The 17,526-nt window shown below is 38.5% G+C and overlaps 1 protein-coding gene and 1 pseudogene across 1 annotated transcript; one reads left to right on the top strand and one right to left on the bottom strand.

The window, feature by feature from the left end:
* Positions 1-4,280: 4,280 nt before the first annotated feature.
* On the top strand, positions 4,281-7,707 carry LOC104110716 (plastidal glycolate/glycerate translocator 1, chloroplastic). Its single transcript, XM_009620257.4, has 8 exons — positions 4,281-4,675; positions 4,769-5,084; positions 5,466-5,727; positions 5,813-5,928; positions 6,201-6,310; positions 6,676-6,853; positions 6,960-7,089; positions 7,195-7,707. The coding sequence occupies exons 1-8, from the start codon at positions 4,397-4,399 to the stop codon at positions 7,343-7,345; spliced, it is 1,542 nt and encodes a 513-aa protein (XP_009618552.1). The 5' UTR covers positions 4,281-4,396; the 3' UTR covers positions 7,346-7,707.
* A 338-nt stretch (positions 7,708-8,045) lies between these two features.
* Positions 8,046-10,517, bottom strand: LOC104110717 (premnaspirodiene oxygenase-like; annotated as a pseudogene).
* Positions 10,518-17,526: the final 7,009 nt, after the last annotated feature.

Here is a 17,526-nt window from a genome sequence, read left to right on the forward strand (position 1 = left end):
GTGTAAAATATGTGCTGAAACTAAAAGTAATAGACAGACTTGTTTTTCTATAAATAGAGAAACTGAATTATTATCCTTGATTCACACTGATTTAGGCGATTTAAAGCAGAATATGACTAGAGATGGTAAAAGATATTATGTGAATTTTATTGATGATCATTCTAGATTTACTAAGTTGTATTTTCTTAGAAATAAAGATGATGCATTTACTGCTTTTATTTTTTATAAAACTGAGGTTGAAAATCAACTTAGTAGAAAAATCAAGAGAATTAGATGTGATAGAGGTGGAGAATATTTATCTTTAAATGATTTTTGTGAAAAGAATAAAATTATTCATGAAGTAACTCCGCTTTATTCACCTGAGTCAAATGGAGTAGCTGAAAGGAAAAATAGAACATTGAAAGAGATGATGAACTCTATGTTAGTTAGTTCTAATGCTCCTGATAATTTGTGGGGTAAAGCTATTTTATCGGCATGTCACTTATAAAATACAATACCACTTAGAAGAACTGGCAAAACTCTGTATGAATTGTGGAAGGGTTATAAACCTAACTTGAAATACTTAAAAGTGTGGGGGTGCCTTGCTAAAGTTCTTTTGCCTGAACCTTAAAGGAGAAAAATAGGTTCTAAAACTGTTGATTGCATGCTTATTGGATATGCTGAACATAGTGTTGCATATAGATTTTTTGTTTTAAAAAGCGATGTGCTTGATCGCAATACTATAATTGAGACAAAGAATGACGAGTTCTTTGAATAAATGTTTCCACTATCTGATAAAATTTCCCATACACCCGTTGAAACAAATAATGAAATTATCTCTAACGAGGAACTGAGAAGGAGTAAAAGGCCTAGGAAATAATATTTTTCTTATGAAAATGATTTCAAACTTTTCTTGTCGATAATGAACCATCAAATTATTTTGAAGCTATAATTTCTTCAGAAGCTAATTATTGAAAATAAGCAATAAAAGTTGAAATCGATTCTATTTTGAAAAATAAAACATGGATTTTAACAGATTTACCTCCTGGTGCAAAGCCTATTAGTTGTAAATGGATTTTCAAAAAGAAATTTAATCCTAATGGATCTTCAAATAATATAAAGCTCTGTTAGTAGCAAAATAATTTTTTCAAAATAAAATATAATTAAATTTTGATACATTTATACCAGTGACTAGAATTTCTTTTATTAGAGTTTTAATTGCCTTAGCTTTAATCCATAAGCTTTTTATCCATCAAATGGATATCAAAACAGCTTTTTAAAATGGTGATTTAAAAGAAGAAATTTATATGGTTCAACCTAAAGGCTGTGTCATTTCTGGACAAGAAAATAAAGTTTGTAAATTAATTAAATCTCTTTATGACCTTAAACAAGCTCCTACGCAGTGGTATAAGAAATTTGAACAAGTCTTACTGAGAGACAATTTTTCTTCAGTGGAGATAGATAAATGTGTTTATACTAAAGAGGTAGACAATGATTATGTGATAATATATCTATATGTTGATGACATGCTTATATTTGGTACAAGTTTAAATATTGTGCAATACTAAATTATTTTTGTCTGCTAATTTTGATATGAAAGATCTGGGTGAAGTAAATACAATATTGGGAGTTAAAGTTATAAGGAGTGAAGATGGCATAATGTTATCATAAGAACATTATGTTGAGAGACTTCTAAAGAAGTTTGAATATTTTAATATCACACATGTAAGCACTCATTTTGATGCTAACTCTCAGTTGAAAAAGAATAATAGTGACCCAATTGCTCAGTCTAAATATACTCAGATTATTGGGAGTCTGATACATTTAATGAATTTTACAAGGCTTGATATAGCCTATGTTGTGTATAGACTGAATAGATATACTCATAATCCCAACAACGAGCATTGGTCTGCATTAGCTAGACTAATAAAATATTTGAGAGAAACCATGAAGTATGGTATCCAATATAGTAGATTTTCTTCTATTTTAGAAGGGTACAGTGATGCAAGTTGGATCTTTGATTCAGATGAGACAAAATTCACTAGTGGTTATGTATTCGCCATTGGTGGTGGTGCAATATCGTGAAAATCAGCTAAACAAACGATCATTGCTAGATCGACTATGGAATCAAAGTTTGTAGCTCTGGAGTTAGCTGGTATGAGGCTGAGTGGCTAAGAAACTTCTTAGCTAATATTACTTTAATAAAAGACGTATTGCCTCTTGTGTCTATACACTGTGATTGCCAAGCGACAATAGCTATTGCAAAAAATAAATCTTATAATTGTAAAAGTAGACATATAAAATTGAGACATGATGTCATAAGCAACTGCTGAGAGATGGAATAATTTTCATTGATTATGTGAAGTCAGAAGTTAATTTGGCCGATCCTCTGACTAAACCAGTGGGAATAAAGTTAATTCTTCAAGCCTCAAAAGAGACGGGGTTAAGGCCATATTGTCAATAGAGATGGTAACTCAACCTATGTGATTGGAGATCCCATGAAGTAGGTTCATATGGGTAACAACAAGTCAATATTGACACTGAAATACTAAAAGAGAGTGCTTGACTGCTACTAATTGAGAGGCTAAATTATAACTCTTAATGAATTCATATTCCTTATGGATGATATATTTAAAAACAGTATACACTTGATGAATTCACCTATATGAGAGTGGAGTGGGGCCGCTCCTATGAGATATTGGCACGCGCATGGCCTAGTGGCGCAAAACCGCATTGAACAGCAAAATTGTGAGGGTCAAGATGTGATTGATAAAATCTATGACTTACAGTAAGAATTATTGGTTCAAAGAAATATTATATTTCATCAGTAATTCAGTGAGTTAAATTTTATTGGTCTAAGTTTGGTTCATAGTTCAGAAGACACCAAACCTATTACATTTGGATCATGCAAATCCAGCAATCTCCCATTTATTTATCCTTTTCCTATAATTTTTTTGAAAATATGTGAGGATTGTGACAGTATTTTCAAAATATTTAAATAGCCAAGTGTTCTTTTATTTTACAAATGTCCTATCTATTTTTAAGTGGCTACTATGCATATGAAAATTTTCACAAGTGTCTTTGGTCTATTTCAATATTCAGCATGTGACATCCTTTCTCTTGGTTTTGGGTAAGTGGCATAAGGCAAGTATCAAGTGGCAGAGGAGACATAACACTTGTCTCAAGCAAATGTCATTATTGAACTTATAAATATGCCTTCAATTTCTACGGATGAAACACCCAAAAAAAAGCTAATCATTAACTTCAAATTACTACTTGCTCTCTTTCTTTCATTCCAATGTTCTTTTTATGTCTTCACCTTTTTCTATCTTCAGACAAGAGTGGGTTGCTCTAATGGTAAGCACCCTCCACTTCCAACCAGGAGGTTGTGAGTTCGAGTCACCCCAAGAGCAAAGTGGGGAGTTCTTGGAGGGAGAGAGCCGAGGGTCTATCGGAAACAACCTCTCTACCCCAGGGTAGGGGTAAGGTCTGCGTACACACTACCCTCCCCAGACCCCACTAGTGGGATTATACTGGGTTGTTGTTGTTGTACCTTTTTCTATTTTCAATAGATACTTTATTTGTTTCTTTTAACAACTTGCTGGTATATTTGATTTTGCTGATTCTTGTATTCCCTAAATAAATAGAGGTATGTTTGTTTAATTTTAGGAAACATTTCACATTGCTGAAATAGTTTCTTAGAACAGTGCCCAGCACGACTCAAGCCAATCCTTGTATCTATATTTGCTCACAAATATTATCGCAGTATTATTATTATTATTATTATTTTCCCGTGTTATTTCCCTACAGTTAACACCATAGTTATCCCGAAGAACTTAGTCAAATGGGGGAAAAAGAATAAGAAAAATCAATTTAGACGAGAATAAAATGTGCCAGTCTATTTTTTATGATTTATTCTTATTTTAGCTTCTCTCTTTTGGGAAAATTATTCATACGAGAAAGTGAAAAGTTCAAAGATAAGTTGGTCAAATAGTTTATGAATTCCAAAGGGGAATGAAAAAAGTAAAACTGATGATGAAGGAGCAAGTTAAATCAAGACTGGACAAATATTAACTGGAAATTGCAAAGAAACAAAAATATTAGATTTCGAGTTTCGACAAAGAAAAAAGCATGGAATTGCTATTTCCGTTTATATAAATATATTACATTTTCTCTTCTTCTGTTTAATATTTTTCGAAAAATTGAGCCCCCAATAATTTCACTAGAGACAAAAAGGCAACGAACAAAACTGTTTCTACTTTGGTAAGAGGCAAAAAAGAGTCACTCTTGTATGTGTGATGGAGGGAATAAGAATCATCTTCTAATTAAGTAACTCCCTTTCATGTCCACACAAATTTCTCACTAAATCAGTTCAAAAAATGGTTCCAACTACATTCTCTACTTCCCAAGAATCACCATGGCAACAGCTTCAGCTGTTCCAAAGACTTTACCTTCATTTCTTCCCAATCTCCCTTACCCAAGAACAGGAACTCTCTCTCAAATAAAGTTGAAATCCTTACAAACCCCACATAGAGTCCTTTCTCAGCAGCCCCATTTGAGCTCTAATGGAGTTCAAATCATCCCTACCAAGAGAAATGAAATGGGTGTTAAGAGAACTCACGCTAGTAGAAGATTTCTTCTAGTCAGGTCCATGGGATCAGATAGTAGTATTACCTCCACAGGGTTATCAAACAAGGCAAAAAAATTGAGACTTATTCTCTGTGATATTATGTAATTTTGATTGGATAGCTTGAGTTTTGATGTTTTTTGGGTGTTTGTTTTGCTGTAGGTGGTGGGAGTATTGCATTTAGTAGTTTCACTTGGAATCATACTGGCCATGGATAAGTTGTTAAAGAAAGCATTTGTGGCTGCTGCTATTAAGTTCCCAAGTGCTTTATTTGGAATGTTTTGCACATTTACTGTGTTAATGGCTCTTGACTCTGTTGTTCCTAAGGCTGCAGCAGGATTGATGAACTTCTTTGAGCCTGCACTTTTGTTTATCCAGAGATGGCTCCCATTGTTTTATGTACCTTCGTTGGTTGTTCTCCCTCTTGCTGTCAAGGATATTCCTGCAGCTTCTGGGGCCAAGATTTGTTTCATTCTAGGTACAATATCTTCATTCTATTGAATAAATTAAAAGGCAAAACTTTTGGTTCTTTTGCAGAAAGAGCTTCTAAGATCATCTAACTTGGTTTGATACCTATTTAGCTTCTACAAGCTCTTGCATTGGTAAATAATAATCACACTTTGAAGCTGGTGTGTATAAGAAAATGCTATTAGTTACTCATAGCTGAAGATCTTCCTATGAAATAAACAAAGTGTTTGGACATTCAACTCAAGGGCACATGTTTAGAGTTGAACATGTTTCTACTAAATTGATAAATTTATTCTTTAGTAAAGAATATATAGTGATAAAAAGGATGCAGCTTCTTTCTTGTTCTTCTCTCCCTCTACCACAATGTGTAACTAATTTTGGAGTTCTGCAGTTGGAGGCTGGTTGGCTTCACTTTGTGTTGCGGGTTTCACAGCTATAGCTGTGAGGAAAATGGTAAAGACCGAGATGATACCAGCTGAGCCCATGTCAAAGCCTTCTCCCTTTTCTTCTTTGGAGGTGTGGACTTGGAGTGGGATCTTTTTGGCGTCATTTGTTGGTGCACTTCTCTATCCAACAGCGCTGGGAACAAGTGCTAGAACATGCTTACCCTTTCTACTTTCATCTACTGTATTAGGCTACTTAGTTGGGTCAGGGTATGATTCAGCATCTCAGCATGAATAAATACAATATTCAGTTTATTTTATCTGGCGTGTACATTCATAAGATTTATATCCGCAGGCTTCCATTGGCTGTAAAGAAGGTTTTCCATCCGATTATCTGCTGTGCAGTCTCAGCAGATCTTGCAGCAATTGCTTTTGGATATCTTTCTCGGTCTGGACTTGATCCAGTTCTTGGTGAAGATCTTACTTCTATGTTATATATTTACTCATTTTCTTATGCTTACATTTGTATCTGATAAGTTAACTACTAACTATATCAACTTAGATTGGTATTTTGACTTAGTAGGAATGCCCATAACAGTTCTGTGATTGGAGTTTCATCATTGGCCTTAGGCTTTTGATCAGGCAGAAACTCATGAGGTTGCAAGATATCGGATGTTGTAAACAACATTATTTGCTCCATTCAGCTAATCAAAGTTGTACTTTCGCCTTGCTAATTTATTCAGGGGATTATCTTACAAAGGCCGCATCTAATCCTGGAGCTGGTGACATTCTCATGGGATTTTTGGGATCAGTCATTATCTCCTTTGCCTTCTCAATGTTCAAGCAGAGAAAGGTAATTAAAAATGAACTGCAACTAAGGCTGCTAACAGGAAGGAAATTTAAAGTAACTGAGGAATTTTATTGTTTGCTGGAGAGGGTGTATATTGCACAAGAATGGAACAAAACAAGAAAAATGAGCAAATTACTAATGATATGAAAGATAAAAGAACAACGAAATTCCAAAACCTGGCGGTTGATATATTTTGGAGTTGTTTTGCTTGTCCTGCACTTTTCTTACAAACATAACCTTTTCCTTTTACCCCTCACCTTCCTGACTTGTTGCAGCCAGGGTATGTATGACGGGTGGTCCTTCAGAGGATTCACGCTCTCACCTGTCCCTGTCTTTGCTTATGCTAATTAACTATTTTCTACTCCCAGCTTGTTAAACGGCATGCTGCTGAGATTTTCAGCTCTGTCATTATAGCAACGCTATTTTCGCTATATTCTACCGCTCTCATTGGACGGCTGATTGGGTTGGAGCCAAATTTAACTGTATCAATCCTACCACGATGCATAACTGTCGCACTAGCTCTCAGCATTGTTTCTTTCTTTGAAGGTCAGGAATATTTCATCTTTTCTATGAAAACTTGACTAATCATGGATTATCTGGAAATAAAGAGTGAAAAAGAAGCTGAAATGTTCTTACGTGTGTAAATATTCAGGTGCGAATTCATCTCTCACAGCAGCTGTTGTTGTACTAACTGGTTTGGTGGGAGCAAATTTTGTTCAGGCAGTGCTGGATAAACTTGGCTTCAATGATCCGATTGCTCGAGGAATTGCAACTGCGTCAAGGTAGGAACCATTTTTATGTTTGAGAAAAACCATGCATTAAAAATTAGAAGAAGATCCAAGCCAGATAATATTGCTCTAACATGACCATTTTCTCCTGCTTTTAAGTGCTCATGGGCTCGGAACAGCAGCTTTGTCAGCAAAGGAACCTGAAGCGCTTCCATTCTGTGCTATTGCATATGCCCTCACTGGTATATTTGGTTCCCTTGTGTGCTCTGTTCCCGCAGTAAGACAGAGCCTACTGGCAATTGTCGGTTGAACTGGCAGTCTTCACATCCATCTTTTCTTCATACCAATTCGATTATTCTTTTCGGATGATGCCAGCAAAATCATCTCAGCTAAGGTTCACAAGGTAATCAATGACGCGCTGTTTCTTGACAATGTTGAAAGGGAAGATGTATGATGGTGTTTATAAAGTTTTCATTGTTTTTGGATCATTCAATGATTAGGAACTTTCCTGTCTATCTATTTTTGGGTTTACTTAGGATCTGTATAGAGGTAAATATCCATCCCACCTTTGTATTTTTGTTTTCTCTTGTAAATTGGCATGAATTGCTGCTTCTATCGTGAAAGTAAGCACATCTGAAATAACATGAAACCCATGTGCATTTGTGATCTTAATTATATTCTAGAATGAAGTGGAATTGTTGTAAATTTTATGGGATAATGCATTGTTCGTCTGGACTAAGGGTAATCTGAAAAAGACATGGGCTATGTTTAACAAATCCCCTAGAAGTTTGCAGCCAAGACTGATGCTCTCTTCGTTCAGAAAACACAATAAGGTGCAAACCCGTCCTGCCGCTTCCCCTTTTAGTTTTTTCTTCTTCTTAATCTCCAGCTATGAATTAAGAATAATGCAAGCAAAGTCAGAACTAGCTTTGCAAACGAGACAAAGACCTATGGTCGAAGTTATATTAGCAAACTACTGCCCTCTTCACCCAAAGAAACAGAACAAAGCATGACAGTCAACAATTATTTAAAGCATTGTCCTTCATTATTACAAACAAAAATCCGAATACTGAATAGCAAACAAAACCTATATAGAAAGTGTTCTTGTATTAATACAAAGAGCTAGACTAGACCTGGTCAATGTTTTCTCTCAGGTTGCCTACTAACTGCAACTAAGCCTCTAACTGGGGATGAAACCCCAACTTACTTCCTTAAAACTGCATGATTCTAACCAAGATCAATCATTAACAGCCCTCCACCATCACTCTTCTGCACTTAGAAAGATGAAATAGGATTTGTTAATTTTCCCACGGGATACACTTTTTAGAATGATGAAATGGGATTTTGCAGAGTCTAAAAAGGCAACAACACATTATAAAACTATGCTAATGACAGTTTGTGTCAATATTATGACAAATCATGTGGAATGGCAATCAAGTAAAGATGTTTTTTCCTAGTTGCAGATATTCCACATGTTTCAGTCATATCTAGATCCTCTGGTTCTAGTCCACAAGGAAGTCTCCAATCAAAGTGGTAAAGCAACTGTGCTAAGGGATACACAACATTAGCTAAACCGAAATGCATTCCTGGACAAATCCTGCTTCCTGCACCAAATGGAATAAATTGGTAATGATTTCCATTGAAATCCACAGAACTGTTTTCAAATCTCTCGGGCACAAAATTTTCAGGATCGTCCCAACTTTCAGGATCTCTTGCAATGGCCCAACCATTAACTATCACTTTGGCTTTATAAGGAATAGTGTATCCATCAATTTCTGTTTCTTCCCTGCATTCCCTAAGTCCCAAAAGAGGAGATGCAGGGTGTAACCGTAGTGTTTCGTTAATCACTAACTTTAGATACTGCAACTCGTCGAGATCATTGTCATCCAAATCTTTCTTTCCTCTACAAACCCATCGCACTTCTGCCTGTGCTTTGGCCATGACATTTGGATTCTTCATCAGTTCAGACAATGCCCATTGAATTGTTGTTGATGAAGTTTCAGTTCCACCGAAGAACATGTCCTACATCATTGATGTTTAACTATTAATTTGCCAAATGATAGGACTAACTCAAACCAGCACTTGAAATATGTATTAAGTTAAGAAATCCTGTATACATCACATTTTATGTAATGTTATGCCATATATGGAGTTTAAGAAACAAAAGAAAGACTTTGACACACGAGATGGATATATCTAAAGTACCAACAAATTGTCCTCACTACCAAAAGAAAAGGAAACATACTCTTTGGTAGAGAGAGAGAGAGAGAGAGAGAGAGAAGCCATCTTCATGAGATGGAACAAAACTTACAAGAATGACTGCTTTGAGGTTGTCATTTGTCATTGAAAAATGAAGTTCATCACTCTCCATAACTCTGAGTAAAACATCAATCAGATCTTCACCCCCAAACTCACCATTGCCCTTTTTCCCATTTGCTAGATTTTCTTTATGCTCATTAATAATTTTCTCCAATATTACATCAATCTTTTGATGCATATTCATCAATCTGTTTCTCATTCCACAAATTTTGTGAAGTAATATCCAAGAAGGAAAGAAATCTGCCACATCAAACCCGACTAACAAGGGCAAGTACTTCCCTCATCATCATTAGCAAATCATCTCGATCTTCCCATACTTTTCCGAAAGCTGATCTACAAATCACGGAGCTAGTAAGTTGAAGAGCCTTTTCAGTCATGTTAATCACAGTATTTGGCGTGGAACAAATTGATGTAACAAGATTATGAACCTCGTCTTGTCGAACTAAACTAAATGACTTAACCATCTTTGGACCGAGGAGCTCTGAAATGCATATTTTACGCATATGTTTCCAGTAATCCCCATATTCTGCAAATACAATGTCCTTTTGACTGTAAAAAACTATATCAGATGGCATAAGCTTTGGCCTAGTTGCAAAAGAAAGGTCATGAACTTTTAGAACTTGTTTGGCCAAGCGAGGCGATGATACTACAACTGCATGAACTTCCCCTAGCTGCAAGTACATCAGTGGACCATATTTTCTGGTTAAATTTCTAAGAGCATGATGTGGAAGTGCTCCAATTAAGTGATGCATGCTTCCAATAAGGGGCAATTTCCATGGACCTGGTGGCAATCTTTTGTTACCCCTAGTTATCAGTTTTTTCCATTTCCTAACGAAAATAAAGAGGAAAAGGAAAAGCAAGAATGAAATTAAGTTGAAATGAATCTCCATATTATCAAAGAAAGGAAGAGAATGAAAATTTTATTGGATATTTCTTAGTTAGATAGCACCTGATTTATAATGACTTCGTTTCATTTGATGAAGATGTTGCTTTCAATATGAACAGAGAAATCATGAAAAGAGATGGTAGTTGATTAGCGAAAGCTAATAAGGTAATCCCACATATCTTTTATCAATATATTTTGGTGATTAGAATAAATAAATGAGGAGATTATCGCTCGGATTTGGTGTCACAATCACAGAACAGTTACCTAAATAAATGAATTTGAGAATACCTGTAGATGTATATAGAAATTACTGTGCTGGAGTTCCAAAATGCTCTTTATGTGAACTTCAGCCTAGCATGATGAAGTTTCCGAAATTTAACCTTTTCTCACATTTTAAACATCAGAATAACCAGTGGCAATTCAAATCTTAATGCAATATACACCCAAAGATTTCCTCTCAGTTTAGGGTTTATCTCCTTCACCAGCGGCACTTCCCAATCTGCAGCAAACCTGTTTTAAATTAGGCATTGTAAACCCTATCTCTTTAGGGGTCTGCAATGGTAAAATATTCTGCTTAATATCTGCTATTGTGGACTTTTAACTTGTTCTTTCTTTAGTCTACTGCTGGTGTTTGCTTAGGCTCTAAGGGAATTTCGGGATGATTAGTGATTTTGTGAAGTTGCTTCTGCCATACTGATTCAGGGTTTTTTTAATAAAAAATTGAGTTATGGCTATCATTATGACGATAATATCAGTGTTAAATAAGCTTTCTCAGTTTGTTTTCCAGTTGGCTTTGACTATTTAAACATCGTTCATTTTGATTCTTTCATGTTTGTTTGCTTCTTTAGGGTAGTATATTGAGGTATAATGGAACTAAACAACAACAACCCAGTATAATCTCACTAGTGGGTCTGGGGGAGAATAGTGTATACGCAGATCTTACCCCTTACCCCTTACCCCTACCATGAGATAGAGAGGCTGTTTCCAATAGAGAGCAACCCCTCTTGTCAAAATATTGGTGCCTATTGGAAACTAATTTTTGACAAATATTGATGCCTAGCTGATCCTTTTCAACAAAATTTTACTTTTGTTTAGTTATACATTAAAGAGTAAGAATGAATTTAAGTTGAAATGAATCTCCATATTATCATAGAAAGGAAGAGAAAGAAAGTTTTATTGGATATATTTCTTACTTAGATAGCTGCCTAATTTATACTCGCCTAATTCATTTGAAGAAAATGTAATTGGTATTGTTTACCCGTAAAACGGTACAGTTTAATTCGTTATGTGGTTTATAGACAAGCAAACTGATTTGATCCAAAAATAATAAATAAATAAGATTGAAAACAAAAATTAGCGGTTAAAATCGAAGGAAATGACAAGCTTAGCTTCGAGAGCAATGCCTCCGAGGACAGAAATAAGAATAATGTAAAAGAGAAAATAAAGTTATCTGATTAAGCTTGTGAATGAAATATAACATAAGTTTTGCCAAGAATTTCGTGTCTTATAATGGCTGTTCAACATACTATTTATAACTACACCTAGGGAAGCAAGATCCTAGGATCAAGCCCCTCTTAAATGACAATAAAGGGGTTATTGATGAATATGTAACGGCGGGCCATGAATGCAAATATTCTTTACAACGACTGTCCATTTAATGACAGGGAATATTCTTCATTAAATGTTATCCGATGGCAAACGTTCGATCTGCTCACATTGATCATGTCCATTCGGGGTCTATCCGATGCCAACTGTTGTTGTTATTCCCGGTACGAGTTGTTACTTGATTTACTTTCTACCTGTCTTAGGTTCCACGTGTCACGCTACTATTTGATCATTTAATATAAAACCAATTTTACCTTATACAGATAGTCCCCTGCTTTCCGGTGGCATATCTTTGTGTCACTAGGAAGTTGGTGAAGATCCCTTTCTTGGAGAAAAATCTTCTGAAAACCTTCTGAACAGTCTCTGACGCTTGAAAGGACGCACGTCTTCTTGTATTTAATACTCCGAACATGTGTTGCCTCACGATTTAGCAATATTTTCGGTGGTTCTTGAGGTAATCATGACCACAATTTTTGCCGTCTATATCTTTACTTATACTCATCATTTTACCTCTTTTACTTCTAAAAATTTCTTAAGTTCATCATCTTCTTTGTACTTAATCTCCTTTTACTTTCATCTTTTTCTGACTTTCTTCAAAAAAACTTCACTACCTTTTATACTACCATGGCTTCTTTTACTGAATCTTTCGAAAACTCTGGTCTTCTCTTTGGTGGAGGCCCGAAGAGAAATAAAGACAAAGAGGTTGATGTTGACGTTGAGCCTCCCACGGTAAACACCATTATACTCAAACACCTGAGCATCGTCAATGACTTCCAAGAGAAGTTCCACTATGCGTCTTTACAGACTTGGACCGTTAGCAGGTACCCCTCCTCTATTCGCCCTTCCAGTATTCCTACTGTGAAAAAGGACTGCAACTGCCTAGACCTTAACATCCTTGCTCCGGATTTGATAGAGCGGATTACCTTCACCAAGGAAGGTTTTACGTATGTCTATACGTATCCCTTCACCTTGGGTCTGTTTTCTTTGAGCGGAGGGCTCGACCCCGTGATCTTGGACCTGTCACCGTTACCAGGTCTGCTTGGCACAAGTAGACCTTTCTTTCTATGTGGCGAACAATGACTTATTTACGTTAGTTGTGTACGGAGACTGGGAAAATCCTAACTCTGGCACACGTGATAAATCTCTATTCCCTCAAAATCTTCTGTGGGGGAGTAATAAATTTCAGCAAACGTGGCCACCACGCCCTTCTCACCGGCATGGAAGATGACAGTGACCGTGCATGGATGGAGCGGTTTATCATCATTGCTATCAGGTATATCATCCCGACCACAGCTCCATTTTTTCCTAAATCATGGAGTCGTTCACGTAAGTTTGTAATTTATTCATCTCTTTCCTTTATAAAAAGATCGTTTCCCATTATTGTTGACCCCTTTGTTTCCGTTGTTTCAGCTACTCGATGGACACCACCACGGGTTTAAGGCCTGGACCAGTAGGTTCAGAAGATTCTGGATATTACAATGCCAGAAACTCGTCGGTGGAAGGAGATGGCCCCCAAATATGGGTGGAAGGACAAGAACCACGGTAAACTGAGTCCTTCTTCCTTTTGCCTCTATATGTACACAAGTAAATTTGCTAACTATATCTTTTGCTTGATTCAGGACTCCTGCAGGGCTGTGTCACCTGCCCCGAGGCTGATGTTTTGGCTGACCCCACGGAGGCTGTGAGATTGTTACAAAGTGCTCTCGCTCGAATCGGTGCCTCGGATCTGCTTCTGGTGGAGGCACTTCCTCTCAATATCCCCAGTCAGAGAACAACCAACCAAAAATGCCATGTTCTTCCTCGGCTGGGGATAAGAAAAAGAAAATAAAGAAGGACACAATCGAGTCGGCCGCAGTTACAGTGGTTATTGAAGATGACAAGGAAGCAGTGATGAAGATGCTTCCCTTCAAAAAAGACAACGATCTTCATCAGCTCAACCGAATGCTCAACCGGTATAGCTTAAAATCCCAACTAAGGGCGAGGTCCGAGAACTTTGGGGTAAAATGGAGATAGTAGAGGATGTTGATTCTCTCTTTCCGACCCCTATTTCTATTTCTGGTCCCGGGAGGTTAGACCCCGGGCCTCTTCTGCTTTCGGTCGATGAGCAACAAATAATTAGTGTTGCTCTCGTTGCAGCTGCTTCTCAACCTTCAACGCCCACAACTTCATGCCCCTCTACACCATTTGCACCCTCACCACCAGCACCCACTGCATCTCCTCCACCAACAACAGACGCTCGAGATGAGGGTGCTTCACCCCCTTCTATAGATCCCTGATGGAGGAGGAGTGCCACTCTTTCGGTTTCGAAGGGGTGCCATCTGCTGTCCAGGCCACTGGAGCTCGCCAACTACCTAAAGCCACTAGCTTCAGAGAATGATAAGAAGAAAATACACTCTCTTTCAGGGGAGTGTCTGTTGAATAACGCAATGCATAATGCGGCAGCAGTATCGTACTTGCTCTCTTATTGCTTGTTTTTTACTTATCTATTGTAACGGGGTTTCTAACCTCGATATAATTTTTATAGACCAACTCCCTTGCTTCCGAGGGCCTTCAATGATTAATTTTTTATAAATAAGGATGTGTCTCCGAACGGGATCAACTGTTGGTCGAAAGGAATCAAGTTGTTGCGCGCCTCTTGGTGCTGGAGGCAAAAGTTGTGGAGGGTGATCTTGAGGCCCGGTTGCAGCAAAGTGAGCAAGAAGTGATGGCCCACAGCCAAGAAGCCACTCAATTATATACACAACTCCAAGATGCTAAGGCTAAGTGGGCTGAGCTTCAAGATGCGGTGCTTGCTGCCGCCCAGCGCGAGTCTACCTCAGTTGAACATGTGAATAACTTGGAGGCAGCGTTGAGTTCCAAAATCAAGGAGGCTAATGCCGTCGAGGAGAAGAGGCCAGGATGTAGGAGAGATTCAAGAAGATCATGGAGCAAAACCAGCTCCATCTTTCTACAATCCGTGATTTTGATTCTAGCCTCGTCGCCACGAGAATCGAGAAGGATAGCCTTTAGGCCGAGGTTGACAAGCTTAAGGCAAAGCTTCAACACCAAGGGTATTCCTCGTATTTGAAAAGACATATGTTATGTATCATATGAGGAGAAAAACCTTGGAGGAGGCAAAAGCGGGCATCGTTGATAACGCCCGAGCACTGGATTTAACCGCTTGAGAATATCTCCCTGCTCAGCCTGATACAACTGACTCTTCGAGCACTGGTTCTGAGTATTCGGGAACCGAGGATGAACTTGGAGAGAATGATGATGAAGGCTCAGGTCCCGAACCGGCGACTGATCCACCCACTTTCTCGGGTCTCGTAGTCCCGGTTTTTGTGTAATCCTTGTAGTCGTATCCAATACTGTTCTCCCCCAGTGTTCGAATGCGAAGTATGCGAATTGGAATACTGAAAATCTTGCTTCGTTGGTTGAAACACTTGTGAACGGTTGAATAGTCTTTGGTTAGGTGGCAAGCTTTACTTCCCATTAGGAACTTGCCATCGAGACAAAGATTATTTAACCATCCCGTAGTGGTTTATCATTTCAATGCCTTGTCATTTAAAGGTCTTAACTTTTTCGATGATGCTTCCTTCGTAGTATGTTTTCCGTTGCTGCCTCGTTAAAAACCTTGCCAGAAAAACCTGACTGGGACAAAATATGGTCGAAGGAAAAAAGAGTGCAGTACATACTTTCAATAGAGATAGGATTCATCAGTAGTAATACCTTTTGAGGTGAGTCACGTTCCAATTGCTGGGCAATTTGGCTCCATCCTGATTTTCCAGCTCGTACGATCCTTTGCTGGTGACAGCTAAAACCTGGTAGAGGCCTTTCCATGTCGGACCCAGCTTCCCAGCATTGATTTCTCGAGTGTTCTGACTAACCTTTCTCAAACCCAAGTCTCCTACTTTGAAGTAATGGAGATTGGCCTTTCGATTACAGTGTCTTTCCATCCTTTGCTTCTGATCCTCCATCCTCATGTGTGCCAAGACCCTGCGTTCATCGAGCAGATCCAGCTTTACCATCAATGCCTCATTATTTACTTCTTCATTTGCTGGGGGAAAACCGTATGGTTGGTTACCCTACTTCCACTGGGATCAGAGCTTTCGCGTTGTATACGAGAGAGAAAGGTGTCTCTCAAGTGCTCTATTTTGCCGTCGTCTGGTACGCCCATAGCACGCCCGGTAACTCTTTGGGGCCACTTGCCTTAAACTGCTTCTAACCTCTTTTTGAGGTCTTGGATAATCACCTTATTGGTCGATTCCGCCTGTCTATTAGCGCTCGGATGGTATGGTGAGGATGTAATCCTCTTAATTTTTAGTTCTTCGAGAAATTTTGTGACTTTGGAGCCTATGAACTGTAATCCGTTATCGCAGGCAATTTTCTTCGGTATTCCGAATTGGCAGATTATGTATTTCCATAGGAAGTCGATCACTTTGCGTTCACCGATCTTTTGGTAAGGACCTGATTCAACCCATTTAGTGAAGTAATCAGTTAAAATTAAAAGGAACCTTACCTTTCCAAAGGAACCTTACCTTTCCGGGACCCGGTGATAACAGACCAACTATATCCAACCCCCATTTCATGAATGACCATGGGGACAGTACCGAATGCAAGAGTTACACCGGTTGGTGCACTAATTGTGCATGGCGCCGACACTTGTCACATTTCTGAACGAACATCTTTGTGTCTTGTTCCATCTGGGGCCAGTAGTATCCTACCCTAACCAGCTTTAGTACCAACAAATCTGCATCGGGATGGTTCTCGGAAATTCCTTCATGGACCTCTGTCATCACGTAGTCCTCCTCCGAGGCTCCTAAATTTCGGGTCAACTGGCCTTGGTACTATCTCCTATATAATTGCCCAACCATGATGCAGTAGTGAGCCACTTTGGTGTGTAGTGCCCGGGATGTCTTCGAGTCTTCGGGAAACTTGCCATGCCAAAGATATCTGATGAACTCATTCCTCTTGTCCCAGACTAGGTTGGTTGTATTTACTTCATAGTAATCGTCCACATCAATTACCGAATGCAGAAGTTGAACGACAGTACCAGAGTCAGATCCTTTCATCTCCGTAGACGACCCCAAATTAGCCAATGCATTTTCATTTACATTTTCTTCTGTCAGAATGTGTGTGATTGACCACTCCCTGAATCGTGCAAGCAATGCCTGAACTTTATTCAGGTACGGCTTCATGTGTTCCTCCTTTGTGTCAAAAATTCCATACACTTGATTTACTACCAGTTGGGAATCACATTTGATCTTTATGACCTCGGAGCCAAGTCCCCGGGCCAGTTCGAGCCCTACAACCAAAGCCACATACTCGGCTTCATTATTAGTTAATGGAACAGTCTTAATGGCCTACCTCAGGGTTTTCCCTGAGGGCGTGATTAGAACCACCCCGAGCCCGGACCCTTTCACATTGGAAGCTTCATCCGTGAACAAGGTCCACACTCCCGATGTCGTTTCCGACACCAGAACAGCTTCTTTAGCAGCCATGGGCAATAACCCAGGATTGAAATTGGCCACAAAGTCGGCCAAAACTTGTGATTTGATCGCAGTCCTAGGCTTGTATTCAATATCGAACGCACTAATTTCGACTGCCCATTTGGCCAGCCAGCCTGACAACTAAGGCTTGTGAAGAACATTCCGCAAGGGGAAGGTTATCACAACGACTATCGGGTGGCACTGAAAATA

Source organism: Nicotiana tomentosiformis, chromosome 8 (assembly GCF_000390325.3).
Source record: "Nicotiana tomentosiformis chromosome 8, ASM39032v3, whole genome shotgun sequence".
Classification (NCBI taxonomy): Eukaryota; Viridiplantae; Streptophyta; class Magnoliopsida; order Solanales; family Solanaceae; genus Nicotiana; species Nicotiana tomentosiformis.